Source organism: Acromyrmex echinatior, chromosome 13 (assembly GCF_024713525.1).
Source record: "Acromyrmex echinatior isolate Ae372 chromosome 13, ASM2471352v2, whole genome shotgun sequence".
Lineage (NCBI taxonomy): Eukaryota > Metazoa > Arthropoda > Insecta > Hymenoptera > Formicidae > Acromyrmex > Acromyrmex echinatior.
Genome location: NC_141864.1, coordinates 1,123,139 through 1,141,327, shown reverse-complemented (window position 1 = coordinate 1,141,327; position 18,189 = coordinate 1,123,139). Strand labels below are relative to the sequence as shown.

Genomic DNA, 18,189 nt, shown 5'->3' with positions numbered 1-18,189 from the left:
TGGATTTTTCCCAAAAAAGAAAGCTCAGGCCGAAAGCAATAAATGCTTCGATCTCGCCGTCCTCCTTCTTACTTCAAAAAAGTTCTTAGAGTTTTTAGAGTCATAATCTCGCTTCGTAAAATCGCCGTGCTAACCACTTAGTGAAATCGCTATAAAACGAATCTTTCGAGAAGTGCCGAGAAAAATCGCCAAGATTTTCTATTACCGCGATTCCGAAATATCATTTGGAAAGGTGACCGCATTTAATATTCTGTTAATCTAATATTTAATTGATTATATTTTTTGACTTTGTAACTGAGCATATTAAAGAAAATTCTTTTGTTAAATTACAAAGAAACGGAGTTCTCTTTACTGTCGTGCATCATATCAACCTTGTGCCGTTTTCTCATTCGAATCTTTCCGCGCGGTGCGCTCTCACACAAAATGATCAATCAAAAATTTGTAAAATAAGCATTATAATATTATGAATGAAGTACAAATAAGAATTTTTTCATACATTTTTGGTACAAAATGGTGGCTGTGCCGCACTTGTCCGATGGCGCCTATTTTTGAAGGAGGGACCATGGGCGGACATCTAGAGTCCTTAATTTTTGACCTGGAACAAAAAATGACAAGTTTTTTAGGTTCTATATATCAATAGCTGTGGAAGTACGTAGGATTTTTTCGATATATTAATTTTTCGCAAAATGGTGCACGTTTTAAGGAAAATTTGCAAATTTAACAAAAAAAAACGCCATAAAATTGTTTATAAAAAAAACCATGTAATATAAAAAAAACCCTACGCACTTCCATAGAGAAAGGTATTCTGAATATACTGTCAAAATTTAAAACCGGTAAAGATTTATTCGAGTTATGTGTCCGCCCAGTTTAAAAAAAGTGGTTTCGAGAAAAACGCGTTTAAAGTTTTAAGTACTGTAAAATCATATAATATTTTTATATACCTCTAATCTGCGATGCCTGCGCCATACAATTGGTCTTCTTCATCTATCTCCTGCTCTTGTTTGGCCTTTCGAATTGTTTTCAGATCGATGCGGGCCTGTTTTGCGCCCTCACTCAAAGATCGTTCCGCTTTCTGTATGCGTTTCTCATCCAAGTCCATGCATAGTTCGTGACTTTTTGGGCCAATTTTCATGACCTGGATTATATGTAAAATTGATATTAATCCGTCATTAAAAACACACGAAGCGATGTTGGTAGCAATGTCGATGATTATTTTGCCGGAATTCATAGTTTTCGGAGCCATCGCCCACACTGTCGAGTTGAAGCTCTCATTGCTGTTTTGAGTGAAACCCCCGATGCAACGAGTGAGAAGATCATCCGTAGTGAGTTGTTCGTAAACTGGCTTAATTGCTTCATAAACTATATCAGACATTAGTGATTTGTGCGTATAGGTAGCCAAAGTGTTAGAAGATTTCGCCCTTTGCCACGAGCACCATGAATTTTCTCCAGTCGGGCAATCGTCGTGTTGGGGATTATCCCCATGATATTATTTGGGGAATATCAAAGTAGATATTTTGTGAAGTAATGTGGCCCATATAGCTGTCTTCATTTTTTCGACTGATTCGCAATTTCTACGAATAGCTAACCCGAAATATATAGTTTTCAATAATCACTGCTTATTATCACTATTATTCGAATATTATGGAACGTATACACGAGGCGAAGCGAAGCGAAAAAGCGTCCGTTTCAACAATTGACATTCGGTTTACTAACGTTACACACGTGTTCTTTGAATGTACATATGGTGATACCTATAGGTTTCTTAAGTACTATAGACTTTTCGGAGGGAAGTTCCTTCTCCATCGACTGCCATTATACCTGCTCCCGTACTCATAAATTACAGCGCGCGCCGGAATCACAAAAGGCGCTCGGAGCATACCTGAGAGGCGTTGCCGCAGAATGGAAAATTTGGGTATTACGAAATTTTTGCGGCACTCCATTTTTTGGTATGTTATTCTTAAGACCCTAAAGCATCTTATAAGCGACAAAAAATTTTTTCGATTTTTTCAAACTTTTACTGTGGTTTCCCTCCTTAAAATATGTAATGAAAAACGAGGTGTTCCATTTAAAAAATCGACTTTGATCTAATCTTAACGACGCCACCTACGATCAAACTGATAATATCAATAAATAGATCTTTTCGATCACTGCAACTTTTATTCGGATCATTTTTATTGAAATGTGTACTTTTAGAGATTATAGGGAGTTCCAGTCTTTTTGATTACTCTATGTATACTTTCAGAGTCGTAAATTTTTTGAACTCTTAATTTTGATTGGCTAATTCTTACGGTATGTCCTATGGTTTCTGTCAGGACCTGAGCACAGTAAAGGAATTAGATATTAAGATTTCAACCTACCAGAAACTGATTACATCGGAATACACAGTTTCTGATAAGTTGAAATCTTAATAACTATAATTCCTGTTCCACTATTGAGCGTAAGCATTTAAACACAATGGAAAGGAACAATAGAAACGGGGAATAAGAAATTCCAACCTATCAAATCGTAACATACTGAAGCGCACCTTCCCTATATTAAATTATAGAACCGCGACCCGACGGAGAAAAGAAACAATACGGATAAATGTCTCTCCGACTTTTTCTCACTTTCTCAATTGAAAACATAATTCACCGGATCACGTGACCAGATTATAGTTAGTGTCACTAAGAGTCAGAATGATACAAATAGCGCTAATAGTACTTCTCGAACGCAGCGTTTATGACTATGTTTATACACACTGGTAAAACCGTATTTAATTAAAACTGATGTTAGATGTCGCGTAAACGTCCCTAATACTGATGTTATTGAAACCGTTTTAGTAAATCCAAACCTCTTCAGAAAGAGGTGTAAGAAATTTACTAGATATAGACGCAACAGAGATATCAACAACGTCAGGGCTGTGTGACTCAGTGGCAGAACGAAAATCTACTAAATTGGAGGAAAGAACAGGCCTGAGATCGAGATGAGGAGCGACTTGATATTTTTCTCTATTATCGTCAATTGTTTATAGCTCAGAAGTGGGATTAGCGTGCCTGCTATCTCTCAGGAGAAGGAGATCAGGATTTTAGAAAAATGTTCTGGAATCAGTTGCCCTATAAGGAATAAGAGAATGCCCGAAGTATGCTCGGAATGATTCGTAAATAAATAAGGGACTCAGAACAAAGACAGAAATAATGAATAACTTAGATAACCAAGAGATGCCTAGATGGAGAACATGAGAATTGGTTGATTGCCCGATAGATGGTCGTGCCTCGGGGACTTTAGAGAGCCTTTATTAGAGACCTGGTCATTTAGGACTTCTGCTGATTGGTGCACGTGACTTCTGCACAACTAATGGTGGCGGTGTTCCAATAAGGAACACTTCAGCCGAGTGCGAAAGGAGCTGATTTCTGCCTAAAAAGGTATAAGCAAAAGGAATAGTGTTTTTTTGTACATTTTGACTTCTTGAATATAATAATGTTATCAAAAAATTCGAGACAGATAGAGAACACCTTGAAAATTAAGCGCGAACGTGGTGTATTTACATAAATTTCAATATTTTTGCTTAATTTTCAAAGTATTGCTCAAACGCTACGAATTTTTTAGTATTTTCATCATATCCAAAAGATCATAATAAAAAAACACTATTCCTTTTACTTACACTTTTTTAACAGAAATCCCCTTTTTTAATAAACTCCTCTGGATTGAAATACGCTCGCACTCTGAATTTATAGTTATTGATGAATTAATGATGTACAAATAATTTTGTGTGTGTGTGTGTGTATGTGTGTGAGAGCGATCACTTCATCATTTCGAATTTTCCTTAATGCCAGATTTGGAGTATGTGAAGTCATTAAATCATTTTGAAACTAATTCAATGAATAAGGCTGTCGTCTCATATTTTTTATGTGGATTTTGCATTGCCATACAGTTTAGACTGTTAACATCGCGAGACAAAAAATTTTTGGCTTTGTTAACTTTCATTTTGTTAAAAGTGCCACTTGAAAAATCGTCTATTTTAATTTTAGTTGTTAGTTGTAGCTGTAAATTTTGTTGAATCTCAGCAAGTTCTTTTACATGCAATCGATCAAAGAAGAAACATTATGTGTACTCGCGAAATTGAAAGGTAAGTTAATGATTATTGTTATTAATTAAACAGAATTTTAGATTCTTTCGATGGCCAGGATCAGCAATAAATCAAAGCTTGCTATTGTTATCAACAAGATGGGTAATTGAATTCGTTACTGTTGAATAGCGAAACCAACAAGAAATGTACGCCACATCGCTAATTCAGATCCATATCAGCAAATATAAACCAAACTATGCGTAGCGAAATCACTTTTATCTATATGCAATGCAGAACAAGAAAAAAGAAAAAAATAGAAGCAGAAATAGAAAAATAGAAAAAGCAGAATTCGGAACACTACTTCATAAAAATAACGCGTTACCGTTATCGTTACTTATAAACAGAGTACTTATAAACAGAGTTAACTTTTTTTTTCGTAATTATGATGAGGGGAGCCAGCCCCGATGACCTTGATCTTGACATATGTTGTCAAGGTCATGACCCTGAGTGACCTCCAACAAGTTTTAGCCGTCGCTCGTCATTCGTTAAAAAGTTATTAACAACTAAAGTTAGCAATTATTTTAGCAATTATTTTCAGTTGGGTGAACTGATTAAGAGAATATGATTTCTCCCCTCCTTCCTGCACACATACAAAGAAGTCTTGACATATATCAAGGTCAAGGTCAGCATAATTACCAAAATCAAATTAAAAGTTAATATTAGTGTAGTAAAAAGAAATCCATTATTTTTCCAATAGGTGGCTTTAGTAATCTGTATCACGCGTAGACGAGATACAGATTACTAAAGTCTATTGGAAAAATAATGGATTTCTTTTTACTACACCTAATAGTTACTGGAAAAAAAAATAAAAAAATAATTACTGAAGAAATGTAACTAAATTAAAAAGTTAAGAATCTGAAATTTAACTAAGTTAAGTTAAAATTAATTAACTTTTTAACTTTTTAACTTCACTTTTTTATCTTTTTAATTTAGCACTATCCAACTCTGTTTATAAAGTAAAAATTCGTTATATTATATTTTTCGTTGCTTGTAATGTTAATTGTAACGTAATGCAAATGGAAAAAAGGAAAAAAATTGATCGTAATTATACAAGAGAAAAAAATTCATATAGCATCCAATTATATATGCAATTCTTACACAGACATACCATCACGTGTACAAAACGATGCAATTCTATTATATTAGGTGTTGGAATTAATTCGTAGCGTTTTTTAATGAAAGAATGTTATTTATTTCACATGAGCATTAAAAAATACATTAATGAAAGTACTTCCCATCACTTGTAAAACGCTACGAATTAATTCCAACACCTAATACATTTCGACTGTGTTGATGAGTCAAATTGTTTACCTGGTGCAATTGCTATTTCATCTACTATGCTTTCAACAATTGAAAAATAGAGTCACATATTCCTTCCTCGAATTGAATATTTTCCACTTTTCTTTCGGAGTGTACGTTCGCTCGATAAAGGCATGTTTTGCTTCCACAACTCTTGATAGCCATTGCTATCATAGGAAAACTTAAGTCTAAGTGATTTTTTTATTGTATCGTTAGATGAATAGCCGCGTAAGGATTTTCCTATGAGAACTTGAATTTGATCATCATTTAATAATCGCTTTTTGATGATTCCAAATTCAAATTTCGGACTTTCGAATTATTTTGGATTGGAGTCAATCTCTTAATACGCTTTTTTAATTGAGCATTGGTTACTTTTCAAAATAATTTTGTTAGCCAAATCAAGTTTTTTTTTGCTAAATCAAGTTTTTTGTTGGCTTCTTCAGCAATTTAACTTCAGAAACTCCTTTGTTGCATATTTCTTTTGAATGACTATTAATAGAAAAATCTAAAAGTAACATAATGACATATTACAATAACTTGAATTCAATAATTCGCAGAGTAATTAAAAGTAATTAAAAATAAGATTGCTCGATATTAATAGAGTAACATCTGGTATAAAATAGTCTGGTATAGAATATATTTTGTTTCTCGCTATCGTTGCCATAAACTGCTTTATCCAATGTTTGAAATGTTGCATCAAGCTGTCTTCCCGAAAATTCAGTAATTTTATGCTTAAATAAGTCCATCATTTTAATAATAAGTTTGTTTTTTCTTTGACGTTTCAAGAATATTGATTTTTAAAATGAGCCAATATCAGGTCTTATCAATCCTCCCCCTTTAATAAATTGGGAGTACAAATTAGTTCGGTCCGTTTTCCAAAAGATGGCTCCGGCTGTTGTGAATGGTTCATAGTGACAGCTGATTTTGGCGTTTTCAGAGAGGTTAGACATCTGCTAATAATATTCAGTTTATATCGCTTTGAGTTTCATACAAAAATCTTGATTTTTGCTGTGTTTGAAATGTCGAATTTTGTATTAACCAAGCAACATTTGGGGGAGGTTCTAATTTTCTGCTTTAATTGGAAGAAAAGTGCAGTTGAATGCTTGTCGAAGTTTATGGTGACACTGCTCTAACTGATAAATCATGTAGGGAATGGTTTCGACGTTTCAAGGATGGAGATTTCAGCGTTGAAGACAAGCCTCGCTCTGGACAGCCAAAAAAATTCGAAGACAAAGAATTAGAGGCATTACTCGAAGAAGATCAGAGTCAAACGCAAGAGGAGCTTGCAGAATCATTGGGAGTAACAAGTTGTTTCTGCAGGATTGAGAGCCATGGGAATAATTCAAAAACAAGGAAATTGGATGCCTTATGAACTGGAACCGAGAGACGTTGAAAGGCGATTTTTCACTTGCGAACAGCTGATTTAAAGACAACAAAGAAAACATTTTTTGCATCGGATTGTGACTGGAGATGAGAAGTGGATATTCTACGACAACCCCAAGAAGAAAAAAATACTACGCTAAGCTCGGTCAATCGTTGCCATCGACCTCAATATCAACACCAAAGCCGAACATTCATGGTTCGAAGATCATGCTCTGTATTTGGTGGAACCAAAAGGGTGTTGTTTACTATGAGCTGCTGAAACCTGGCGATTCCATTACGGGCGATCAGTATCGGCTACAATTGTTTCGTTTGAGTCGTATATTGCGAGAAAAACGATCGGAATACGAGCATGATAAAGTTATTTTTCTTCATGACAACGCTCGGCCTCATGTCGCAAAAGTCGTAAAAAAATATTTGGAAACGCTCAAATGGGATGTTTTACCGCACACGCCATATTCTCCGGACATTGCTCCTTCTTACTGGTTGTTCCGAAGGATGCAGCACGATTTGGCAAGTCATCGGTTCACTTCTTTCACAGAAATCGAAAATTGGCTCCAAAATTGGATCGCCTCCAAAGACGAATCATTTTTTCGAGATGGAATTCGAAAATTACCTAAGAGATAGGAAAAAGCCAGCGATGGACAATACTTTAATTAATCTGTTCATTCATTTTGTTTTGAAATAAATGCATTTTTGAACAAAAAAACGGACCGAACTAATTTATATTCCCAATAATATCATTATATTCAACTTGTTTTAAAAGTTAATGAAATTTAGAAACATTTCTAATAATGTATGTGTAAGTCAAAAGTTTTCAAAATTATTACGTTTACACGGCTCGATTTTTGTCAAAGTTATAACATCGATGTTATGAAATTGGCCAATCATAGCTATTCTTCTGAAGAATGGAATGACTGTGATTGACCAGTTTCATAATATCGATATTATATTAGGTGTTGGAATTAATTCGTAGCGTTTTTAATGAAAGAATGTTATTTATTTCACATGAGCATTAAAAAATACATTAATGAAAGTACTTCCCATCACTTGTAAAACGCTACGAATTAATTCCAACACCTAATATTATAACTTCAGCGTAAATTGAGCCGTGTAAACATAATCAATGTTTTCGTTACAATTAAGCATATATATATATGAAATTGGAAATTGAAAATTATACAGATTGTTCTTAAAATGAGTTTTTAAAATTAGCGTATACGCATTGTTCGCTGTTTTTAAAAGTCTGCAAAGGAAGAGAAGTCACGTTTGTAGTAATACATGTGCTAACTGAGTCTGCATACTTTGTACTAACTGAGTCGAGAAAATTGTGGTCACAGCGTTGCCTTTTAGTCTCTCAGTTTTATCCACTCGTTCCTTCTCTCATATTTCATTTGCGAAACGTATCTATATAAATTGTTTACGAGGGCAAGGTGAAAAGTTCTCGGCCTAATCCATAGATGGTACTGCTACAAATAAATGTATTTTTAAAGTAAAAAAACTTATTCTTTCACTTCTAGGCCGAGAACTTTTCACCTTGCCCTTGTATATAGGATTTTTATTTTTATAACAGAAGAGACGATTTTGATTACTTACTTCACATATATATATGAATATTTGTTTGGTTTCCAATTATTTTTGTTTTATTGGTTTCCAATCATTTTGTTTATGCTAGAAATCCATAATTCTTTTCTTTCTTTTAGAAAGAAAGCCATATGCATTTTTACTGTCTTGCTAGTGCGATTAGAGCATCCAGGAATAGAGCAACTTGACATATTTATACTTACAAAAATAATTATTTAATGTTATTTTATTATACATATATATATGTATGTTACTTTTTGTTATTAATATATATGTACATATAAGTAGAGGAAAGCTCCATCATATGAGATAGATGCCTAATATGAAATAGCGGCATTTCTGCTAAACTAATAAAAGCTATCTATTGATTCCATTATGAATTTATTGCTCTTGGATTGAAAATTATTTAGTATAAAATTCATAATTAGATCATGCCTGTAATCATTGTAAAACAAGATTTTAGAATTTGGATGTCCTCAAATTTCATTGAGATGAGTACTAACAGAAAAATACGAGATATGTTGAATTGTTTAATTCCAGAAATTAGATTTGATGATCGATAAAATCATAAAGTGTGGAAATCGTAATAGGAGATATCCAGGATATTCCTAATATGAAATAACCTATGCTCCTATGTTATAGTAAAAATCGTTGCTAAAGTATAAATGTTATTGTACAATAATAAAAAGACAAAAATGTCGGAATGAATATCGAGTGCCTATATCTGCAATGCTTGATTCCAACTACCTGAAAATGAGTTCTGGGTATAATCTATCGCATGCTCATTTTTCGCGCACACTGGCTGTTTTTGTTTGTATTTTAGAAACATTAAATAAAGTTTTTTAATTGCAATATTGACTTTCCGTTTTATCGATTTTTCGGGGCATCTCATATTAGAAGCACAATTTTTTGACTTTGCATTTTGCTCACTTTTTACATTTCTGTAATTTTCAAAAATATAGAATTTGAATTAAATTTTAGGTAACGTTATCTTAAAGCTTATTATGTGCTGTTATTGATCGTATCACATATTTTTCGATTATTTATATCCATGAGTCAAATAGTTTAGAAAGTTCTAGAATTGTTTATTAAGTGCGAGGGAGATCTTTCTTTAGAAGAGGAAGATAAACATCAGACAAACTTTCAGTATCACTTTGTTTATTGATCCCACTTATTTGGTTTTTAATGTGTATCATTTCTGAAATTCTTCGTTTCATCAATGATTGTTCTGTATCTAAAATTTTAATGTTATCCCAATCAAAATCATGCATTTCATTCACACGGTGACGTGAAACAACTGATATCTCAGAAGTAGATTTCTTAATATCAGTCTTGTGTTCTTTAATACGAGTTTTTAATTTTCTCTTAGTTTGGCCCACATACGACGATTCGCAATTCAAACAATTGATCTTATAAACCACCCCACAATGGTCATCCTTAAGCAAGGGATCCTTTCCTGTTTTAATAATTGTATTTAATTTATTCATCGGTTTATAGGCTATAAATCCATGAATATATGCGAGTTTTTTGAATTTCTCAGAAATTTTACTTAAGTATGGTATCGTAAAAAATTTTTTCTTGTTGGAATCATAATCATTATTATTTCCTTCACGATTTTTTTCCGGATTAATTCTATTTTTCAAAGTTTTTATTCTATTGTTAATCGTCAAAAATAAGAATTTGAGAGGATAGCCATTATTGAGAAGAGTGTGAATTAAATCCGAGATGTTCTTTTCATGAAATTTGGGATGGGACAACATTAAAATTCTGTCAAGCTGTTCAATGATTACTCCCTTTTTATGTGCTAATGGATGATTCGAAAAATAATTTAAATATTTCCCCAAATTTGTCGGTTTTTTATACATATCAAAAATGATGTTTCCTTCTTGAATCATTATTTTAACGTCTAAAAAATTGATACCGTTTTCATCGCCAAAATCAACAGTAAATTTAAGTCTGTCGTGGTATGAATTAAACAAATCTAGAACCTCCTCAACCTTTTCCTCATGTACAGCTAACACAAAGTCATCGACATATCGCAAATAAAACAGAGAGATAATATTATTAGTAGTGAAAATTTCTTTTTCTAATCTTGTAAGACTATATTCGCTAGTATAGGCGGAGATAGAGGAGAGCCCATCGGCATGTCAAAAATTTGCTTAAATATTTTTTTGTCAAATCTAAAAAACGTGAAGTTAATTATGATCATCATTGCTTTAACAAACTCATGCAAAGGAATCGAAGTCTTATTTTATTAAGTTCCATCTACATTTAATGCTTTTTAGTACTAAGTCCGTAGGTATGTTAGTGTACATATAGACCACGTCGAATGATATGATATTAAAATTTTTTTCGATAATCTTTCCATTAAGCTTGTCAACCAAATCATAACTATCCTTAACATAACTAAAATTATTATTATTGCTCTTGTCAATAATTTCTTTTAAGAAGGTCGCAAGTGGATAAAAGGCGCTATTAATGCAACTAACAATTAATCTCAGTGGATGACCTTCTTTATGAATTTTTGGCAGCCCGTAAGATCTCGGAAGTTCGCAATCAGAAAATAATATAATATATATAATTTTTTGTATATGCTTGGGTCAATGTACCCCTTATTTTTCCAATTTTTTAATAAATTCCTAATTTCTAAATTTATCTTGTTTGTAGGATCTTTATCTATTACATTATATGTCATCTGATCGTTAAGAATTTCATACATTTTTTTCCGATAATTTTCACGATTCATGATTACTGTGGTGTTTCCTTTGTCCGCTTTCGTGATTAATATCTCAGGATTCTTTGAGATGAATCGTTTAACCTCTCTTACACCCTCTTTCACAACTTTGTTTTCAGCTGATTCGGTATCACAGTTATATAATAGAGTATAATAGACTTGAGGATGTAGGATGTCTCATTTCTGACCGATTTGCAAATATCCTCGTCAGCTTTAAACAAATTATGTTCAACGTGTTTAATGAACTCACGTGTAATTCGTTCTTTAATTCGTTAAATTATTAGATAAATTAAAATGCTGACCCAATTGTAAAACGATTTTAGCTTTACTTGGAATGTCAACCTCACTCAGATTGATGAGCCATTTCTCGTTAGTATTAGAGATATCAAATTTTGTATTAAAGCTACCAGGATCGATCTTGATATTGTAAACCGAATCTGTTTTATTTGATATCCTTTAATCAAAAACATTTTTTATAATCAAGGGTGCATCAGAGGCAGCACAACTCATCCCATAATCTGATCGTTGTATAATATTATAATTAATATTCTTAAGGGGATGCTGGAGTGTCCTGTTTTATCATTAAACTTTAAAAACGCCTTTCTCGTAACTGTGTTTATGGATTGAAAAATCCTTCTCCACAATTAAAGTATCAACAACAATGTAAGTCGTCAGCTACATTTGAATACGAAAAACGAAAGAAAATTAAAGACTTACAGTTTTGTTATCGGCTTCTGTAGTCAATACATCACAATATGTGTTGCATATAAGAGTTTAAGATCATGCACGTTCATGAAAAGTAGCTGGCGAATTGCGGAAAACCTAAACGAACAATCCTATGCTTTTAGAAACGCGGTAGGAGTTTTAGTATAAGAGAAAGGCGTGTACAAAAATTTCATTTGTATATTACGAGTGAAATTGATGTGTAGCCATGAAACTGAGCAGTATTTTAGTTCCGCGATATTCCGACAGCGGCACTGAAAAGTGCGTCGCTGAACCATAGAAATGATCTGAATTATCGACCTACTCAGGTCCATATCAATCAAAACGTGCCCTGATCAAAGTTTTTTCTTTTGAGAGGAAAAATAATAATATAAATATGATATTTTTTAATGAAAGAATGTTATTTATTTCACATGAGCATTAAAAAATACATTAATGAAAGTACTTCCCATCACTTGTAAAACGCTACGAATTAATTCCAACACCTAATAGTTATTTCAATTTTGTTGAAATAATTTCTTCCTAAATAAGAAACATACCATAATATTTACATATGAATACAAATGAAAATAATTATTTTAATTACACTGTTCTGTCTTTTACATACATTTTATTTAGTAAATTATTGATGCATATAAAATAACATATATATATATATATATGTGTGTGTGTGTGTGTGTGTGTGTGTGTGTATATGTATGTACGTATGTATGTATGTATATATATATATATATATATATATATATATATATATTATATATAATAGCATAAATACACACGCCTAAAAAAGTCTTAAAATACACGGAAAATCGTAAACTATATCTCGTTAACTATCACGTTTTGAAATCATTTTTGCTATTATATATTAATGAGAAAGGTATATGATTAACTCTTTCACTAATATCGTGTGAGACTCGTGGTAAAGAAATTGGGCCAAACATAAGTATCATTGATGAGAGCCGTGGTATGTCTATCGGGTCAAACATAAACAATATGTTCCAAACTGTTAATTATGGCACGCGCCATCGTAACTTAAATCGTAGGGCAAAGGATTAATATAATTTAATAAAAATTATATATTGTCTAGAATGTCTCTTTCCTCCTTATGATACACGCCAAGCGGCCGAGATCGTCGAGAAAATATTTTCGATCGCTAGAAACAAGCGACCACAGAGAGAAGGACAGAGACAGACTCATTGTTTTGTTAGTGGGCCCAGTTCGGCGTGTCCGCGCGGAGACTCACCGATTACAATCGGAGCTTCTATCCGTTTGTTTTTTCTCTGTCTCGCTCTACAGAAATTGAAAGAATTTTAAATCACGAACACGGTTGCCAGTTCTCCGTTTTTTTTTTTGACAGACTTCGGTTTCTTGGACTAATATTCAATACTCCAGCAGATGTGAAAATCTCCAATTTTTGTCGTCTGCTGGAATATTAAATATTAGTCCAAGCAACCGAAGTCTGGCAAAAAAAAACGGAGAGCTGGCAACCGTGTTTGTGAATTAAAATTCTTTCATTTTCTTTTTATTAAATTATATTAATCATATATCTTTCTTATTAACGTAGCAAAAATGCAAATGCAAAAATGATTTCAAAACGTAAACGTTGATGAGATATACAATAGTTTACGACTTTCCATGCACTATATGTATCGTGTTCGTCGAGGTGATCTGCAAGAACTCAGCGTGGTCTCGGGCGTTGGGTGCAAGATCAGAATATTGGAGATCTTATGTTCGATTCTGCTTTTTCCTTTTTTCATAATTTTTATTTAATAAATAACGTTATTAATAAACATATTACTCCAAACATATTACTTTTTATAAAATTTCAGAAATTATATACGTGTACTTCAATGTGCTCGAAATTAGTTGCGCATTTCGAGCCGATTTCTGAAATGCTGTCTACTTTTCCTTCACAACCGCTCGACGCTTGACGGCCGAACCGCTCACGCGTGGACGTGTATCTCAAGAGTGTCATAGTATAAGAAACATGCTGCGACCATACCTTCCAGCAAATTGTCACGAAAATATTTTCCTTCCTATATAATATTGTATTTTATTAATAATGGTGATTGAACATCATATTAATAACTTAATGCATTTTACTAAATGTAATGTACTTTTAAAATATTACTTTATTATTTTTATGATACATTCAGTTTCAAAGAGTTACTGATCACGTTTTTGTGTCACAGAATGTTTGTGTAACAGGATCAACAGATTTGTATTGTCGCGTATAAGGTGCTTCTTTGCATACGTCTGACAAAGATAGCTGGTGTCGACCCATTGCAAAGTACTCTCTTATTGCGTTCTGTTTATCGCATGCTATGTCATCAAAGATAAAAATGAAATTCGGAAGCGCCTCGCTCAGTGGAATGACGTCGTTATTATTATGGAGAATGTGAAATAGCCAATTTCTTTGATCGGAGCTAGCAGATTCGCCAGGTATCGATATTTCGGCTGCGATTTGGAGTATACGTATACGTTCTTGAATCGTACGCCGTGCGGACTTACCAACAGGCTCATCAGCGTGTTCGTCTTGCCACAATTTGACGGTCCGCAAATATGTAGCGTTTGACGATAGCGCATATATGTAGAGACAAGTAACATACTTGCGCGTCTCTTTATCAGTTTGCACTTTGCCGTCGAGATTTGTCATTTTAATCCACCGCGCTTGGCGCATGATGCGCACATTTTCTCTTTCCACAAAATACTGAAAACGATATCGCGAGCGGGCCTATTTATAAGCCGCGTAGAGCGATATCTCAATAATCAAAATGTTTTTCGTTGTGTCGTATGATTTAATTTCAAAAGAGCTGGAATATATACCAAAAATTGTACTACTGCGAGAGTAGTAGAAGATTGCAATCTGTTGTGGGACAGATTACCCAAGCATGTACAAACTGAAAGTATTGTACAACGATACCGTTGGTGCCTGAAGCATTACAATTTGCCGACTCGTCAAACACATATCGACGATCTAGTGCCTTTGATAAAGAATTGCGAATGTCGTTGAAAGGCTTGTTAAATCGTGCGATAAACGCGTTTCCATTCGAATTGCATATTCTCGGATATCAGTTTTGCGATTCGGAAACGCGTTTAGAAAAGCGATTGGCCAAGGAATTAATTCATTGAATGCTGCATATCGCGATCACGGCATAGCATATTAGCACAGCAACGATCTCGTTGAACGACACGCTGATAATATTTTCGCCGAGAAGACACGCATTAGTGCGAGAGACTCGACTCTTGAAGAGAGAGCCGCAGCCACAGCCATTTGGGCAGCTATAAAAACCATAACGAAGATTGATATGGACTTGAAAACAAAGAAGAGAGAGAAGAGCAAGAGAGTTCTTCCGACAGCGAAACACAGCGTCCTGCTCGTTCTATCTGCTGGGTGTTCCCAAGTCATTGATCGGTGGGGCGGCGGGAGTCGCCAAGGCCGCAAACGATAACAAAGCAACGCAACGGAAGCTGGAAGAACTGCAACATCATAATCGCGTCTTGGAAGGTCGCGGCGTTTATCTCGCGTTTATCTCTCTACAAGCGCAGACAAGGTAACGCGCTTAGAAAAAAAAACGTCGATGAAATGTTAAAAATGCCGAGGGGAGTAACTACCAACGTGCAACTGCAACAACTTGCAAACCTATGCGCATTCCGTATTTTAGAGGCATCTTTATGCGCACTACATTACTGGTCGAAGGAGTATGGCGAAAGAGAGCGGTATCATAAATCTCGATAATGGGATTCGGAACGCATTGATCAGATGGCATATGAGAAAAAGAGAAATCGCGTTGTGTACTTTTCGCGTTGTATACAGTTTTTAGCAATCTTCGACCGCCGAAGGACCTCGAACGATATCCCTGGCAAACAATATAATCGAGTACAATCGCGCGCCATATCAGCGTTACAATCAGAACAATTGCGGGTTTTGTCTATAGTTTCTGCGGTCGATTGATAAGCAATTTAAGGATCGACATTGCACTTAACTCAGTGCTCGTTCAAACATGTCGCTGACGTTTACGCTGACCGGCAAGAGTAGCGTCCTTGCCGTGAGCTATTTTTTAGTGGTAGATTTGGGCGATGGCGATTACGAGCTCGATCTGACGGACTTTGAAACGTACTATACTCTAGCCAATGTAAATTCGGTAAACAAGTTTTACTTTGACAATGAGGAAATTTCATTCTCGAAGGATCGTACAAACTGCACGATATTGATACCAGAAGCGCGAAATTTTATGTTCTCGCAACGCGAAGGGTAAGAAAGATGAAAAGTCCTCGCTGGTGATTCCCGCCAACAATAATATGATGAAATGCGAAATCAAATGCGTCTATCGGATAAATTTTACAAAACTTCGCAACATTAGCTCGCTGCTGGGATTTTCGTCGAATCGCGTGCTGGAGCCGCGACAGTGGCACGAGTCGGATGTGCCAATAAATATCATCAACGTGAATATCATTCGTATCGAGTAGAACGTGACCGGTTACAGCAACGATAGGTGCGAGCACACGATACGCGAATTTTCACCGAGCATACCACCAGGATATAAGATATCAGAAAGACCTACGCATCATTTACTTTCCGCCATCGTACGGAGCATTACGGAACTGACGATTCGCGTGGTGGACCAAGACGGTCAATTGCTCCATTTTTTCGCGGAGAGGAGATCACCGTTAGATTGCACGTACGACAGTGCTAACGTGAAATGCTTGCCTTAAACAAACAGCTGAAACAGACTACACCTGTTAACGAAAAGACTATACCTGGAAAGAAACTCACTGCGTCCAATGTTGCACTTTTAAAATCATTGAATTTCATCGTGCGAAATGGTTGATATCTTGAATATTATCGGTGAGCCGATTTTTAATTAATTTAATGATAACATCGTTAAAATTGAGACTCACACGTACAATCCGTGCGCCAATACTATGTTTGAACATAGAGACGAGATACGGATACTCATACAGCAATAGGATTTGTACACGTGTGATAGTTTTCTCTAAGTGAAAAGAAAATTGACAATGAAGAAGACAAACGGTCAGATGTCAACGACGCTTGGAAATAATTGAGTGGCGTTCATGTTTGATGAAATTCGATAAATTCAACGGTGTGAAGATTAACCGCAACAAAAACGTTGGAGTTATTAGTGCTATTAAGAATTACGTGTCGATGACGTGTGATAAAGCTTTGATTGCAACGCTGGATGAAACTCTAGATCTGATGGAGGAAGGATATTTTAATTTTTGCCTGCTACTCAATGCTGAAGCTATTGCAAACGCGTGGTCGTCAACGCTCGCCACGAATTGATTTTGATACGAGTGCGCAACGATTACAATTGTTTCGTGAAAAATTCTGTGACGGAGCCAGACCAGAGGTTGAATTCAAAATGCAGTGGCGGATGCTTTGCATTGCATTAAACGAGATCAATAAATTATCAATGCTGCGAGCATTAGAAAGTGATCATTATTTGAGCATTATTTTCGCTCGTAGGATCTGTACGAGTATCTTTTGTTACAGAATACGACCAAGCATTCATGGGCCGTCAAAATGACGACTCAGTTTGAGAAGCTGCAATACATTATCTTTGCTCTGTAGATTGGTCGAAAGAATATCATGTCATAAGATGTTAGCATGTTCGACAGTTATAATTTGAGTAACGTAAAACTTTATCTAAATTCAACGTTTTATCCGTACGATGATTTAAATCTAGACTTTGGCAAAAAGAGATACGCCATCCTGTTTAATATGTACGCGCGTTTTCGTAAAGCATATTATGGAATCGATTGCTTCGAAACGCTACTCACCATGCTTTCGTTTATCGAGAAAGGGCCTTTTGTGGTCATTGATTGCTCGCAACAAAACGAATCCGTCAAGAGTGCCACTGTGGGCATAGAATTTGATTGCAAGAAGAATGTGTCCGCCAATACAATCGTCTATTATCTCATCATACATGATCAAATACTGTCCGTTGTCTAACGTAGTGCACAAGATTATGTAAATTGCAACGTCAGCAAGTATCCAGAATATAAAAGAAAGGAAAACCGGAGTGAGGTGTGATCTCGAAAAATTGCTCGTCATAGCCATACCAATGTTTGTGGATCTGCAAAGATTCGTCATCGAGAAAAGATTTATTGTCAAGAAAGTAGCGGTACTGAGAAGGAGAACCATTCTCACACACTATATTTTTTTACATCCTATGCTATAGCATTTTCTGATGAGATCCGACAAATCTTGCGCTTTCTGGTTGAGTGCTTATTATCATTGTGGTGGGATGACAGGATGATCCCGTACAGCATGGCAAAGCGTTTAATTACAGAAGCTGATAGAAAAGGATGAAGTTCTCATATATGGCAAGGAACACGAAAA

At 34.9% G+C, this 18,189-nt stretch overlaps 2 protein-coding genes and 1 pseudogene across 3 annotated transcripts in view; all 3 read right to left on the bottom strand.

Moving 5' to 3' along the window:
• Positions 1-18,189, bottom strand: part of LOC147907473 (uncharacterized) — an 80,276-nt gene that overhangs the window by 48,242 nt on the left and 13,845 nt on the right. The gene's annotated exons all lie outside the window — the stretch shown is intronic.
• On the bottom strand, positions 427-4,793 carry LOC147907475 (uncharacterized). The gene is made up of 2 exons (XM_087412595.1): positions 942-4,793; positions 427-595 (listed from the first exon to the last, which is right to left on the bottom strand). Exon 1 carries the CDS (start codon positions 1,370-1,372, stop codon positions 944-946), a length of 429 nt encoding a protein of 142 aa, XP_087268721.1. The 5' UTR covers positions 1,373-4,793; the 3' UTR covers positions 427-595; positions 942-943.
• On the bottom strand, positions 993-14,481 carry LOC147907474 (uncharacterized; annotated as a pseudogene).